The following is a 13,786-nucleotide window of genomic DNA, read 5'->3' as shown; positions in this document are numbered from 1 at the left end:
ACACCTGTACGAATGTAGACACGTTGGAATAAAGTATACGTTGTATATTTTTTTGTACGCATGTCCACAATTTTTATTCGAATACTCGTTGTACATAGGATGGTAACTAAGTTTCATAGTTCAGATGGAAATAGGAAATAGAATAGTTTGTAATAATAACATAAATCTATCTATACTCTAAACCAAAGACTAAAAGTTGCACATTTTTGTCAATTTCTTATAATTCTCTTTTTACTGTTCCTCGTAGATAATTCGGTCAGAATAGAAGAAAACGTCCGTTTTAAGAAAGTTTGAAAATTCTTCAGAGATTGATGAATTCTTCTGAATGCAATTTAGGATCATCAATTTAGAGGCTATTGGCACTGAAAGAAAGGAGAATGATTTTTATATTTTCTTCGAAGTATTATTTAATGGTAATTTATAGCTTACCAGTGAGGTAATTCATCAGGTTCCATACAGCTCAAGGTGACAGAGTCGAAAAGTTTGCCGTCTCCGCAAGTAAGCAGTCGTGGATGACCATCGACACAGGTGATCAATCTTCCACAATCTCCAGGTACTGGGAATCTGAATAAAAATTTCATTATTATTTATTTTCAGAGGTTTACCGTTTATTTATAACAGTTCTCAAGAATAACATGGTGGCTGTAAGGTGAAAGAAAAAGAAAGAACAGTGTGTTTATTAAAAAAGCTGATGGTAAAACAGAATAATCATAAAACACGATCATTTTCTCAGAGGTGGTTGAAACCAAAGGCGGACCGGTTTTTAATTTGCGACCATTGGGTATTTAAGAACTTTGCCTTCGTTTATTTTTAAAAACAACCCACGCGATATATTTTTTAAGACAGGCCTAACTGCTAGAAGCGAAAGAGCCACTGCTCCCACTCTTACCGCTTCAGACTTCCCCCACCACCCAGCAGTGTTAGTAGTGGGGGAGCGGTTTCTAGCAGCTGGGACTAGGAATACGCGTCAAATATTGGAAGAGTCGGGAAACCAACTGGAAGAGTGGGAGGAGCCGAGGGCGAGCTCCGTGGCAGGGGAAGGAGCTACGAGTGGCCCGCGGGCTTCAAGTTAGACAGTACCCTTGGTATCCTGTTTATGTACCGTTTATAATTCTTTCTTCAACAAGCTAAAGTGAACTAGCGCGAGATTCGCTCTAGAGCCAACCCTTTTTCGGCCATTCGTTTTCGATAACTCTTACCGTTTGGCCTGTACAAAAGTGACAGAAAGTCTAAATGTCATAGCCTCCTTTTCAAGATTTTCAGTCTTAGATACGGGTTGGCTAATAAGTATCAATTTCACTGCTACTTCAGTATCTCGGACTGTTCGGGATTTTATTTGAAATATTTTCAAAGTTATTATAAATAAATACCTGGGATAGGGCCAGAATTTGGCAGCCGCGCTATGGGAAGGCACTTTGTGAGGGCATTTGAATCCGACTATTTCCTCCGGGTTACAGTAGGGTAATAATTGATCAGGCCAGATGCAATTGTGGCTCTTTGCCTCGTAAACTAATCCAGCATCGCAATGTACTTCTTGTGGATGACCGTGGACGCATTTGATGTAAGTTGTACTGCATGTGTCGCTGATGGGGTACAGGCCAAATTGGTATTCGCAACCGGGGGTACTGAGTGGAGCGACTGAAAATAATTATTCTTAATTAAAGAAATAAAAAATGCATAAGTGCCAAATTTGAATATTTTCTCGTGCTCCTGAATACTTGAAAAGTGGCACATCGGGCTATTTTTCACAAACTTTTCATATAAATTCTCGTTTCCCGATGCGAATGTGTCCAGAATAAAAATTACGTTAATAATTTTTTAAAAATAACCCTTCGATTAAAAAAATAGAAAGGCACAGAATTAAAAGTATTCTTCTGAATATCTACTAAAATCGGAGATGCTAATAATTAGTAGAACACTAATTAATTTTCTATTAGCAAATGATGCAATTGGGAGAAAAATAATGGTAGACGGCGGATTACGTAAATGATAAATAAAGAAAGAAATAAATGTAGCAGAACAAGTCATTCGATTTACAGGAAAATTAAATACCAAGTGAGCAAAAACAGAATACACCGGTATAATTGAAGTAATTTGTGGCAGGACTTCATGATGGATGACAGTGACGTGACCTACTAAAGCACCGTAAATGTTACCGAAATTGCTTTACCGTGCAACTTTTACTTTCTTGCACGAATGTTGCGTATGCACATCGTGTAAAATTGATCTTTCTTTTCACCCCTTGAACGAACACTTCTGTCGATTGAAAGGATAAAAAGAACATTACATTATATAATAAAACGTTAAGTTTTGTATACTTGTTTCTCAGCTACGACTTAACTATGATATCGATAGCGATTATGGAGAGCGTAACGCGATATACTTACAGTCAGCCTTGCGATCACCGCATTTAACGGCCCAATTGTAGTTGCAATGTTGGTAGACAGCTCCGTGGCCGTCGAAGAGTAGTCCGTTCTCGCAGTATTCGAGGGTCAGGGTGCCATTTGTGCAGAGGAAGTAAGCGTTGCAGCTCTCAGGGTGGGGGTACGCGTGCACCCCGTACGGATCGGGACAGGGTGGTGCACCCAAAAGAGTAGTTCCTTCGACTGTATTTAAAAAAAAATAAATAAATCAAACATTCTTATGTAAACAACAAAGTATCTTTTAATTAAAATTCATACTCGAAGGTTAAAACGATTAGGAAAACCAGTTAGAATGAAGCGAGAATTTGAAAGGAAACGACGAATTCCCGCGTCGAATCATCGAAGCGAATCACGAAGCTACGATACTCGTGCATCATCAAATGGAAAGTTGTCGCTTTATTTTTTGCTCGAAGAAATGGTCGAGAAACGCGTAGACGCGGCCACAAATCGTCGGCAATCTCGACCGATTGATCGCGCGATGATTTCTAACTCCGCCGACAATCGCGATAGAAAGGAAAGAGAAATAAGGACGAGAAGCAAGGAGGTAATCCTGTCTGTATGTGTAGAAGGAGAAACTTGAATATCCTAACGATTTAGATCGCGCAAACACGAGTTATTCGTTATCAATGTTGAAAGAGAAAGGAAACCGACACGATCGTAGATCATCGTAGAACGTTGCAGACAAAGGAAGATCGATGGAAAATTAACGAAGATTAACACTGATGGATGATAAATTCCTAATATCCTCTAATTGAATCCAGAAGCGATAGAAGACGTCGAAGAGAAACGGCATCGAAGATGAAGAGAATCGGACAAAGACGAACGAGCCGTGGTGGAGGCGCTTACATGAATAATGCAGCTGGGATTCAGATGGTAACCGCAGATACGAGCGATGAATTTCAAAATAATAGGACGCGAGGAAGGCGTGAACGGTAGACAGACTCCGCCATTATATCATAGACCACGTAACCATATGGCGAGAGGATCGCGTTGGCGGGCCAGTGAAAGCTATTGAAATCCTACGACTAACACGAGGGCACCAACTGCACCGGAATACCGCTATAGGGATGCAGCGTGGAGAACGGCCGATGCACCTGTTGCCATCATTCCGCTTCAAGAAGATGGCCCATCGTTGTACAACGGACAAACGTCCACCTCCGTCGATGAGATTTGCTGCCGGTTCCGCGGAAAACACTTACCGGTGAGCAAAAAAACCGTCAGGGCCAATAGGGTCACGATCCTCGGGTGGCTCATTTCGCTCGCTCGGTCTAATCCTCCACGGGTTGACTCTGACTACTGACACTTTGTTATCGACCTCGGCACAACTTCTCCCCTTCACTTGCCCGGTACGCTCGGTCGCTCGTTTCGATACCCCACCAGGTCCTCGCGGTTTCTTACCGCCATCGTGCGGCTTCGGTTAACCGGCGAGTTCAGCCGAGCGGATCCTTCTCAGAGTCGTACGATTTCTTTTCGTACAAATCAGTCGGACTATAGAATTTCGGGAGATTCGGGGAAAATTTCGGAGGAGATTTGGAAGAGGAGGTTTGGGGATGATATCTGGTTCTAGAGGTTTTGGGTAGTTGGATCCTCCTAGGGTAATCTGTGTACTGACATTACTAGTTTGAGTACATCCCTAGTTGGGTCTACCTCTCTAGTTACATTTACCTAGGTATTAGTACGAGTACCTATGCTCGTGTATTTATATTCACCGGTGGATCTAAATTTTTCTACAAAGTACCTTGTATGCCTACATTAGTCTGTCTCTAACTATCTATCTACCTATACTGGTGGAATTAATTCTGGACACTTTGAATAAAAATATTCTTTATTTCATATTCGTGCAGAAAATGTATATTCTGCTATGCTAAATTGATATCCTAATATTTTTATTGTAATTTATAATGTTTGTATTTAATATTTCCACATGATTTGGTTTGTAAATGTTCGAAAATTTGAATTTAAAAAAATCACAGGATGAAAGGATATCCAACGAAATATTAATTTCTTTCTATCTCCTTTGATATGTTGAAATTGCAATTTTTATTGTATATTAAAAGTATCCCTGTAAATATAAACGACGCCCTAAAATTAATTATATATTAAATAATTTGAATGAATGCGAAATTTAAGTAAAAATTTAAAAGTGTCCAGACTTAATTTCACTAGTGTACCTATCTATTTATCTATCCACCTATCTATCTATCCTCCCATTCAACTATCTATCTATCTACCTAAGTACGTTTACTTGCTTGCAAATTACCTCTGTACCCAGCTATCTACATATGTTTTACCTATGTACAGCTGTCGATGTATGGGTGAAGTAGATTACCCCCTCAGGGTCTCAGTCAGTGTTACGCAACTGCCATCCGGTACCCGAAGCTCGAAGGGGGAACCAGATCTCCCGGCATGGATAGTGAAAGCCGACGAATACCACTCGCGATCTTGCTACTCATGATCCAGCATTGTCGGTGAACCGGTCAGATGAACGAAACGAACACGTCACGGTCATGTCGCTGATCGATGATCGATCCAGCTCTCGATTCTTTGTCTGTCAAAACGACGATGCTTGACATTTGGTCATCCAAAGATTTTGCAATTCTTTATTCCTGATGCTTGTTCTATGGTAATGGCGCGCTGTTCGTCGGAGCATTGATTAATAGCTTGGATTCGAGCTGGGACGAAATATTAATTTCTGAAATTTTGGAGGAAATTTATGGTTGATCTATTTTCAATTTGATATGTAAATGTAATAATGATACTTGATGATGGGATTCTACGATTCTATCGAGAAAACTGTTAGTTATTCGTCTCGAGAATTCGTTTCCATCGGATACATTGTAAATTATGTAAAGAGAAAGGTTACAATCGGGCGATTAAGTGAAATTGTCTACCCACCTGAAGAACCATTTTATGCGCAGCTTATTGTATTCAAACAAGATGAATTTTCAATTGTTCCAGTCGAACACCGTAATTATCTCTTAAATATTAAAATATATTCAATATTCAACAATCGGATAATGTTAAAAATTGGAGTATTTTATTTTACAGTCGAAATTACGTATACAAAAGAAACCACGCGAAATGAAACGTATCGCAGACTTGTCTTCTGTAATCATTTAAATTTCTCCCTGGTATGTTAATTAAGTCGTGGCTATTGATTTCTCCGTTACAACAAACGTCAACAAAATTGTCGACGCTATAAATTTCCAGAACGTAATATCCGTTTACATAAGGAGAAAGGTATAATTATCGTGGAGGTGTATGCAAAAGCCACTCATTTACGTAACTGTATCGCGGGTTTATTGTTCCTAAATGTAATAAAAAAAAAAAAAAAAAAAGTAATTAAGCGTTACAAACGTATCGCCGAGTAACTGGCACCTTGTCTTTCCTCTCAGTTCTTGTTCTTGTAATAATCCTCGCTGTAACAGGAGATAAAAACAAACATAAGAAGTTAAATATTACAGCGTAAATTTTGGATTCGTTGGAACTTTTTAAAAATTTCAAGTCTAATAAAAATATGGAATTCTTATTTTTCATTGTGCTATACAAATTAATTAATTGAAAAATTCTTACCATCCAGGCACGTTCTCCGGATCGGTACACCTAAAGCTGTCCTCGCTGTAAACGGTGCTAGCCTCGCATTGTCCTTTCTGCGGTTGGACGCCATTTTTGCAAATGTAGAACTTGGCACAGTCCTCCGGATGAGGATACGTAGGATGGGGTAAGATCCTGCCGAGGGGACCAGCCACATCACCGTCAGGACAAACGAAACCATCGTCAAGGGCGTCTCTCTTCACGTGCTCGCACAGCCTGCTGGCATCCGCAGCCCATACGCAACTTGACATCTTGTCCTCGTAGATTAAGCCAGGCGGACAAGGCATTACCTGGGGCACGCCATCGATGCAGTTCACGAAACGGTCACACGCGGTCGGATCTTCGTGCTTGAAGTATCCATTGGCACGCGGGCATCCTTTCGATGGCTGTGGTTCCTCTGAATGGTAACAAAATAATAGAATAGATACTTTTTCTATAAAAATAGAAAATATAATACATAATAAGTTATAATTTTATTCGACACAGAATTGTGGCTCTCTCCAGGGTCCGCGCTCTAGGGGCTCTCTCCGTGGTCCGCCGTCCGAGGATTCAGAAAAGCATTGTTATATTTCTTAATTTTTTAGGAAAAGGGTCAATCATTGTATTAATAATATTTTGTATTTATTTTACGATCCGATTCGTATTCATGCGTATCTTAGGCTGTTGTTAGAAAGAAAGATACCGGTTTTTACAATCGCTGAAATAGTAAAAGAAACATCGAACTCTTGTCCTTTCACTGGGATTCTTGGGCCCGCAGAAATGGTAGAGATTAGCATGCAGATTTATTCGCGTGATAAAAAATGGTAAAAGAAGGCAAAGAGAAGAGGTAGGTTGGAAACAAATTTAGCAAAGAATTCGCGGAGAAACTGGTTTATCCTAATTTATTGCATCTTTGCCGACATTGCAACCCGATTTAATCGTTATCCCGAAAGCGAGGCTGAATGGCCTTATAAAATGGAACCTGAATCTATAGGGATTAAATAACACTGGCAGCCAAAACCTTGGCTGCATGGGTTAATCAGGAAAATATTCTTGAATTCTTTTCAATTTGTAATATTTCATAAACTAAATAGAGGAGGAAAGGATTATAAATAATATTAGAAAGATAGGAATATTGATAGTGAAAGTGTTTAGTATTTTTTTATGTAAAAATCAAAATGGCACTCAAAGTGCTAAGTGAAAAATATAAATTCAACCAGTAGTCTAAGCCAAGAAAGACTGATACGTATACCGTGTAGTTCATTAGGAATTCGACTTACGACGGTGCTCGGAATTTCTCGAAAATAGAAGATACTGTGACCAGAATATTCTCGCGCGCACCGATATCGATACTCGTAACTTTCACTTTTGGTTTCTCATAAGTTTACTTCGGCAAGTGATCTTTCCTTGATTACATCTTGTTCGATTAGATAATTTTATTCGAGTCTTACACGCTTAAAAATACCATCGATAAATTGACCTTTGTACGGCTCGAATTAACCGCAAGTGAAAATCAAGTGACTTTCGTTAAAGACATTTGAAAACATATTATATATTCATCAAGTAAAACAATATTTGACTCTGTTTTTTTGTGGAATATGTAAATTAGGGTTAAATTAACACTTTCGACCCAACCCTTAAAATAATTGTAACAATGATTTTCTTAATTATAGTCAAAATAATAATTAAATTTTGACATTTCGTTTAATGAACTTCCAAATAATTTAACTTGATCAAGAGTAAAGATGAAAAATCTATATTTGAAAGTAACGTAATTATGCCAGATCGGATTTAAATAATTAAATTCTGATATTTCGTTTAATAAGCTTCCAAATAATTTTACGAGGCAAAATTTCATTTTATCAATCAAGTGTAAAATTGAACGTAACGTAATTATGCCAGATCTGAAGAAACGAATATAAAAATAAGAAGACACGAGTGGAACTTACGAAGAAGAGTTCTATCACCGCAGGGTACATTGGCCGGTAGATCACAGAACTCCTTCTTAGGGTTGTCGTCCCTGAAGACGAGCCCGTCCTTGCACAATTTCTCTTCCGCCTTACCATCCACGCAGGCGTAATAAAGATCGCACTGTTCCGGATCCGGGAAGAAACCCTTAAGTTCCGGGCATCTAAACTGTCCTCTACTTAATCCGACACAACCAAGTAACAAAAGGGTGACCACGTATCGCGACATGGTCCTTCTCTGAAAACCCTTAATCTTAAAAGAACACGTCCCCCGTATCTTCTTCGTCCTTTATTCCTCTTGCTCTTCTTCTTCTACTCGCCTGTCGACGGCACGTAGCAACGTGGGTATGACGTGAGTGCAGACCTGAAACTGGTCCTGATTCGCCTGCTCGCCACACCACCACTGCATCTTTCCTTGCATTTCACAACCCCCCACCCCCCTTACCCTTTCGCCGAAACTCCTTTCTCGCTTGCTCCGCTATCGCCGCTTTTCTTCGGGGAGAACGCGTTCTATATGTAGGTACATAGGTTACATCAAAATAAATGTAACAGGCAAAGAAGGATTCGAGTGAAATCGTTTTATACAGCGTGATCCTCTTGCTAAGCGAACCAAAGGCGTTGAAGTAATTAACAGTAATTAAAATAGCCGTGATTTAATTTCATTCATAACCGCGATCGTGATTTCTTTTTTACTTTGATCCTTGTTCTTGATTGAATTCAATATGGCTTACATAAAATTCATCGAAGCTTTAATTATTAATAGCTAAATTTAAGTTTCAACGCCTTTAGTTTACGTAGCAATAGAATCACCCTATAGAAGGCTTTCCCTATTTTGAGCCAACATGTAGATTCTCGTGAATTAGCATTCGGCCGGCTTTCTGTCCCGCGTTACGTCTACCTTTTATCTTCTTTTTGCATTTCACGATTGCACGCAAATATATTATCGATATCGATATTGCCGTACGTCGCCGTCTTCCGGGTGCGCGAACACACCCTTTGACAATTCTGCTATCTGGTCCGGGGCTTATCAGTGATCCGGGTATCTCGTTATCGGGATAGTTCTAATAGAAAATCGCCAACCGGAAAATCATATGGGAAAGTGTATTTGATCATTGGGATCGCGTTACTTTGATCTTGTGGAAAAAGAAATTTACTGTGGTTCTTTCATTTTATCTTCGAATTTATATTTTCAAAAATATATTTATTATTTGAATTTTGTTTTAAGTCTTCGATAACTGTAAACATTGAATCGTTTTATATTATTAAATCAGACAAAGTCATTAATTTAAAGAGGGTACGTTCCAGATGGAAGAAAATGAATAATTGTATAATAGTTCGGTATGATTGATTAAAATCTTCTGATACGTCTGGTACGATTTCACAGGCATTTGTGAAATTGTATTTGCGCAATACTGAAAGTGTCCGTGAATGTTAATATCGTTACTTCTGTGCACACCCGTTCTCTTCCGGGTGCTTTGAATACGTGCGTATTTCCTTTGATATTCTCATTGCAGCATTCACATTTCTTTAATTAATGATTCTTATAGTATTTATTTTCAATTTTTCATTAAAGCTGTGCTTCAAAGATTAACGATTGGTTACAGAACAATTAGTTATCAACAATTTTTGATCGTTCCAGTAATTCGAAGCCGCTGTCCTTATAATTGCCCATAATTAATTAATTACTGGCAGAATCCTGACGAAACTTATATGTGAAAATTTCTACGAGTATGTTTTTTAAAAATAAATTATAAAAGTTCATAAATTGTTTGCAGGAAATGAGTAATTAATAATTTTCCTCTGTCCGTGTTTAGGGAACTTTGGAAATCAACTTTGTTCCTGATCTCCTGTTCGATCGACAGCATCATCTAGCCAATGGGAACGGAACTAACTCTCCAAAGTCAGTGACTACAGATGCAGAAGACTGGACATGCCTTCGTTTCTGAGCGGTCATGGTACACGTGGTCGCCATCTCTGGGCATCGCCCAAGTAAAGCCAATATGTAATGTAATGTAATGTAATACACGTGGTCCCAGACACCCCCAGATGAGATTAGGTCTCCATGGTTCTTTGGGCAAAAAGGGTACGCAAACGCATCCTGAAAATCCCAAATCGGGAAAATTATTAAATAAAGTTACCCCCTGTGGCTCGGGGGGCTTAGAATACAGCCACGGTATCCCCTGCCTGTCGTAAGAGGCGACTAAAAGGGGGATGTAAAGGAGCGAGTAAACTAAATAAAAGATTATATCCCTGCATTAATTATACCCTTGCATCCCTTACATCCATGTAACACTTACATCCGTGCACCCCTTACATATTTGCATTCTTATATCTCTCCATCCTTTACATCTCTGCTTTCTTTATATATCGGCATCAGTTACATTCCTGCTTTCTTTACCTCCCGACAGCCCTTACATCTGTGTATTTCCTATATCTCTGCATCCTTTACATAACTGCATCGCTTACATCCCTGCATCCCTTATATTCCTGCTTTATTTATATCCCTGCATTCCTTACAATCGTGCATTCTCTACTTCTCTGTATCCCTTACATCTCTGCAACCCTTACATCCCTTCCATACATCGTTGAAACATAATTATCCCTTCATCCCTTACATCCTTGCAACCCTTATAATAAATATATCATAAATATAATGATATATTATAAAAACCAGTTCGAGTACAGGTAAGTAAAGGTAAGTAAATTTGGTTCCATTTTCTAATAAATTTAGTTCAAATTTAATATGCTAGGGGGCGCAATTTTGGGGGGAAAAATTTAGTTCGGCTTCAAAAAACAGCGCCCCTAGCGGCAAAAATTTGAACTAAAGTTTCGACCTCGAATCAGCGCCATCTGGTTTTGGAAAAAAGAACTAAATCACACTGAAATTTTGGCCCTCTAGCGGCAAAAATGTGAACTAAAATTTCGACCTCGAATCAGCGCCATCTGGTTTTGGAAAAAAGAACTAAATCACACTGAAATTTTGGCCCTCTAGCGGCAAAAATGTGAACTAAAATTTCGACCTCGAATCAGCGCCATCTGGTTTTGGAAAAAAGAACTAAATCACACTGAAATTTTGGCCCTCTAGCGGCAAAAATGTGAACTAAAATTTCGACCTCGAGTCAGCGCCATCTGGTTTTGGAAAAAAGAACTAAATCATGCTGAAAATTTGGCCCTCTAGCGGCAAAAATGTGAACTAAAATTTCGACTTTGAATCAGCGCTCTCTGACGGTAAAAATCGGAACTAAATTTGTGACGATTTCTTACTCAAAAGATACAGGAATATAAGGGATGCAGCGATGTAAGAGATGTAGTTATGTAAGGGATACAGACATGTAAGCGATGCAGGGATGCAAGGAATGCAGGGATATAAGGAATGCGGGGATGTAAGGAATGCTGAGATGTAAGGGATGTAGGGACGTAAGGAAACCGGGGGGTAAGGAAAGCAGGGATGTAAAGGATGCAGGGATGTAAGGGATGCAAGGATGAAGCAGGGCCGTAGGGCCGGCGGGGGTCGGGGCTGGGGCCCTGGTCTCCATTTCACGCGGCCCGAGGAGTTCCGGCATCGGGTGTGGCCCCCGATGTCGGTGAAGTTGGCACATGGGGAAGGGTCAAAAATCAGACCGTCAGAGGTCCCGAGACCCTCTGTATAGCCCTAGTGCAGGCCACCGTGGAGGTTTTAGCGGGTAAGAATCCCGCACTACCTCCGGCCTCTCCCCAGGGGGGCTGGAGGTGTCTTTCGAAGATTTCCTCCACGTAAAAAAAAAAAAAAAAAAAAAAAATAGATGTGAGGAATGCGGAGATGTTAGCGATGCTGGGGTATGAAGAAAGCAGTGATGTAAACGATGCTGAGATGTAAGTAATGCAGGGGTGAAAGAGTGACAGAAGTGTAAAAGATGCAAAAATATAAAGCAAGCAGGGATGTAAAGGCTACAATGATGTAACGAATGCTGGGATATAAATAATGCAAGAATATAAGGAGTGCAGAGATGTAGAGGAATTAGGGATGTAAAGAATGCATACGGGATTACTAAAATCAATACGTTCGTCTTCTTAATGAGTTTATTCAATAAGGTAAGAAGATAAATACAGCAAAATAAATAAACTCTGAAAAGAAATTAGAGGACGATTATTATACTGATTGTGCCCTGTTCATAAGGACCTGATTTCGTCCAGGGGTGTTAGGGACACAGTAGCGTCGGTAACTCTCTGCATACCGACCTAATATCATCTTGGAGTGTTAGGGACCCCAAAGCGCCGGTGATGCTCTTTGCATACCGACATTGTGGCACCCGGGGTTTCAGGGACCCCGAAGAACCGATAATGCTCATTGCATACCGACATTACAGCACCCGGGGTTTCAAGGACCCCAGTGCAGTGGTGGCGCCATCTCTATACAGACCAAATATCATCTTGGGGTGTCAGGAACCCCAAAGCTAGAATGTGTGACCCATAGATCTTCAATAGAAAAATTGAAACCTCTGTAACTTTTGACTCCGACCACTTAGCCGCACAAATGCAACGGTTTTGATCTAGTCTCAACTGGTCTCAACAAGACCTTTCTAACGGCGTATAAAGCGTATCTATAACCCTAGTTAAACTAAACGTTTAATTATAATTATTTATTTGAATTGAAATTAATAAAAGTTAACATGTCTTATCAGTTTGAAGTATATTGAAGGAATGAACGTACAGAAAAGTTATTTGAATTTGTTAATATAAAATAAATGATTAGCGAGAATGTTTGATAAAGGAGGCATTGAGAATTTCCTCTTAATAGGCATTTTCTTCATTATCGACTTCGACGCCGGCCGCCACATGTTTTGGAAATTCGGTCGATATGTTGTTGAGCAGTTTCCGTCATTTTTGTGTAGATGGCGCTGGAGCCGAATTTTAAAAGTATTGGATTTATGGCGGTCTATTTAAATAAGACTTATGTTAATTTGAACTGGTTTTTAAAAAATAAAAAAATTCATAGATATATAAGCTCTTATATTTATTTGAATTTTATTTCAAGAATATATGCTGTCATAATAATAATTACATTTACATTTAAATAATTGACATCACAGAAATAATTTTAGAATTAGCAAGTTAAAGTTTTCAGATTATAGTGGTATTTGCAACTTATTTTCGAATACCTTAAAATCTTCAGATACATGAAACTTTGATAGGTTAAAATTTGCTTTCATTGGAATGGAATTGAAATGAAATACGCATGTTGATTCTACATATCACATTTCGTTTTGAGATCTGACATGGTGGATATTTTCCCTTTTGGTCAGAACCAAAAAACCAAAACCCTTAAACGCACGCTTTCAAACCATAAGGAACATAATAGCGAAAACCGTTTGCGTTTATCTCTTACCGTTTTTGCTCTACAGAAAGACAAACAGACACATTGGAAAACCTATAGGAGAGAACTCCAATAACTTAAAGTGCAATAAATTATACAAAGGGTACTTCTCATTTATTTGATCACTTTCTTATAAGAGCAATTTTTGTTAAAATTCAGTATTTTCAGAAGTAGAACAGGTGCGCGAATTTTTTATTCATTTTATCGCGTTAAAATGTATTCAATGCCGATTCAATTATCCTTCGACGTATCCTTGATGTGGTAAAAAGTAAAAGATCTATGTATTATCAACTACATACATATTATATCCAATAACTACTTTCAAGTCAGGTACTCTGTGTTTGCGTTAAAGGTTTCAAATGCGAATGCAAAAAGAAAACATTTTTATTGTTTTTAATTCTTATGTGTGCATAATTAGTTGTGGAATTTTTACGGGACCGATTACTTCATTGTATGCATAATAACTCAAT

At 38.9% G+C, this 13,786-nt stretch overlaps 2 protein-coding genes across 2 annotated transcripts; both read right to left on the bottom strand.

Moving 5' to 3' along the window:
* Positions 1-68: 68 nt before the first annotated feature.
* On the bottom strand, positions 69-3,771 carry LOC114874983 (protein obstructor-E-like). The gene is made up of 5 exons (XM_029184796.2): positions 3,623-3,771; positions 2,388-2,606; positions 1,371-1,638; positions 430-564; positions 69-362 (listed from the first exon to the last, which is right to left on the bottom strand). The coding sequence occupies exons 1-5, from the start codon at positions 3,675-3,677 to the stop codon at positions 347-349; spliced, it is 693 nt and encodes a 230-aa protein (XP_029040629.1). The 5' UTR covers positions 3,678-3,771; the 3' UTR covers positions 69-346.
* A 2,043-nt stretch (positions 3,772-5,814) lies between these two features.
* Positions 5,815-8,192, bottom strand: LOC114874984 (protein obstructor-E-like). The gene is made up of 3 exons (XM_029184797.2): positions 7,946-8,192; positions 5,997-6,414; positions 5,815-5,842 (listed from the first exon to the last, which is right to left on the bottom strand). Exons 1-3 carry the CDS (start codon positions 8,190-8,192, stop codon positions 5,815-5,817), a joined length of 693 nt encoding a protein of 230 aa, XP_029040630.1.
* Between the last annotated feature and the right edge of the window lie 5,594 nt (positions 8,193-13,786).

Source organism: Osmia bicornis, chromosome 12, assembly GCF_907164935.1.
Source record: "Osmia bicornis bicornis chromosome 12, iOsmBic2.1, whole genome shotgun sequence".
Classification (NCBI taxonomy): Eukaryota; Metazoa; Arthropoda; class Insecta; order Hymenoptera; family Megachilidae; genus Osmia; species Osmia bicornis.
The sequence above is the reverse complement of the archived record's forward strand: the minus strand, read 5'-3'. Positions and strand labels throughout refer to the sequence as shown.

What these genes read in the sequence shown, in the direction of transcription:
- LOC114874983 (XM_029184796.2), bottom strand. Translation starts at nt 3,677, where the DNA reads ATGAGCCACCCGAGGATCGTGACCCTATTGGCCCTGACGGTTTTTTTG. An exon ending in GACGGTTTTTTTGCTCACCG is followed by an intron (nt 2,607 to 3,622) that starts GTAAGTGTTTTC and finishes TTTTAAATACAG; the next exon opens with TCGAAGGAACTACTCTTTTG. An exon ending in AAATTCTGGCCCTATCCCAG is followed by an intron (nt 565 to 1,370) that starts GTATTTATTTAT and finishes ATTTTTATTCAG; the next exon opens with ATTCCCAGTACCTGGAGATT.
- LOC114874984 (XM_029184797.2), bottom strand. Translation starts at nt 8,192, where the DNA reads ATGTCGCGATACGTGGTCACCCTTTTGTTACTTGGTTGTGTCGGATTA. An exon ending in CGGTGATAGAACTCTTCTTC is followed by an intron (nt 6,415 to 7,945) that starts GTAAGTTCCACT and finishes GTTACCATTCAG; the next exon opens with AGGAACCACAGCCATCGAAA. An exon ending in CCGGAGAACGTGCCTGGATG is followed by an intron (nt 5,843 to 5,996) that starts GTAAGAATTTTT and finishes CTCCTGTTACAG; the next exon opens with CGAGGATTATTACAAGAACA.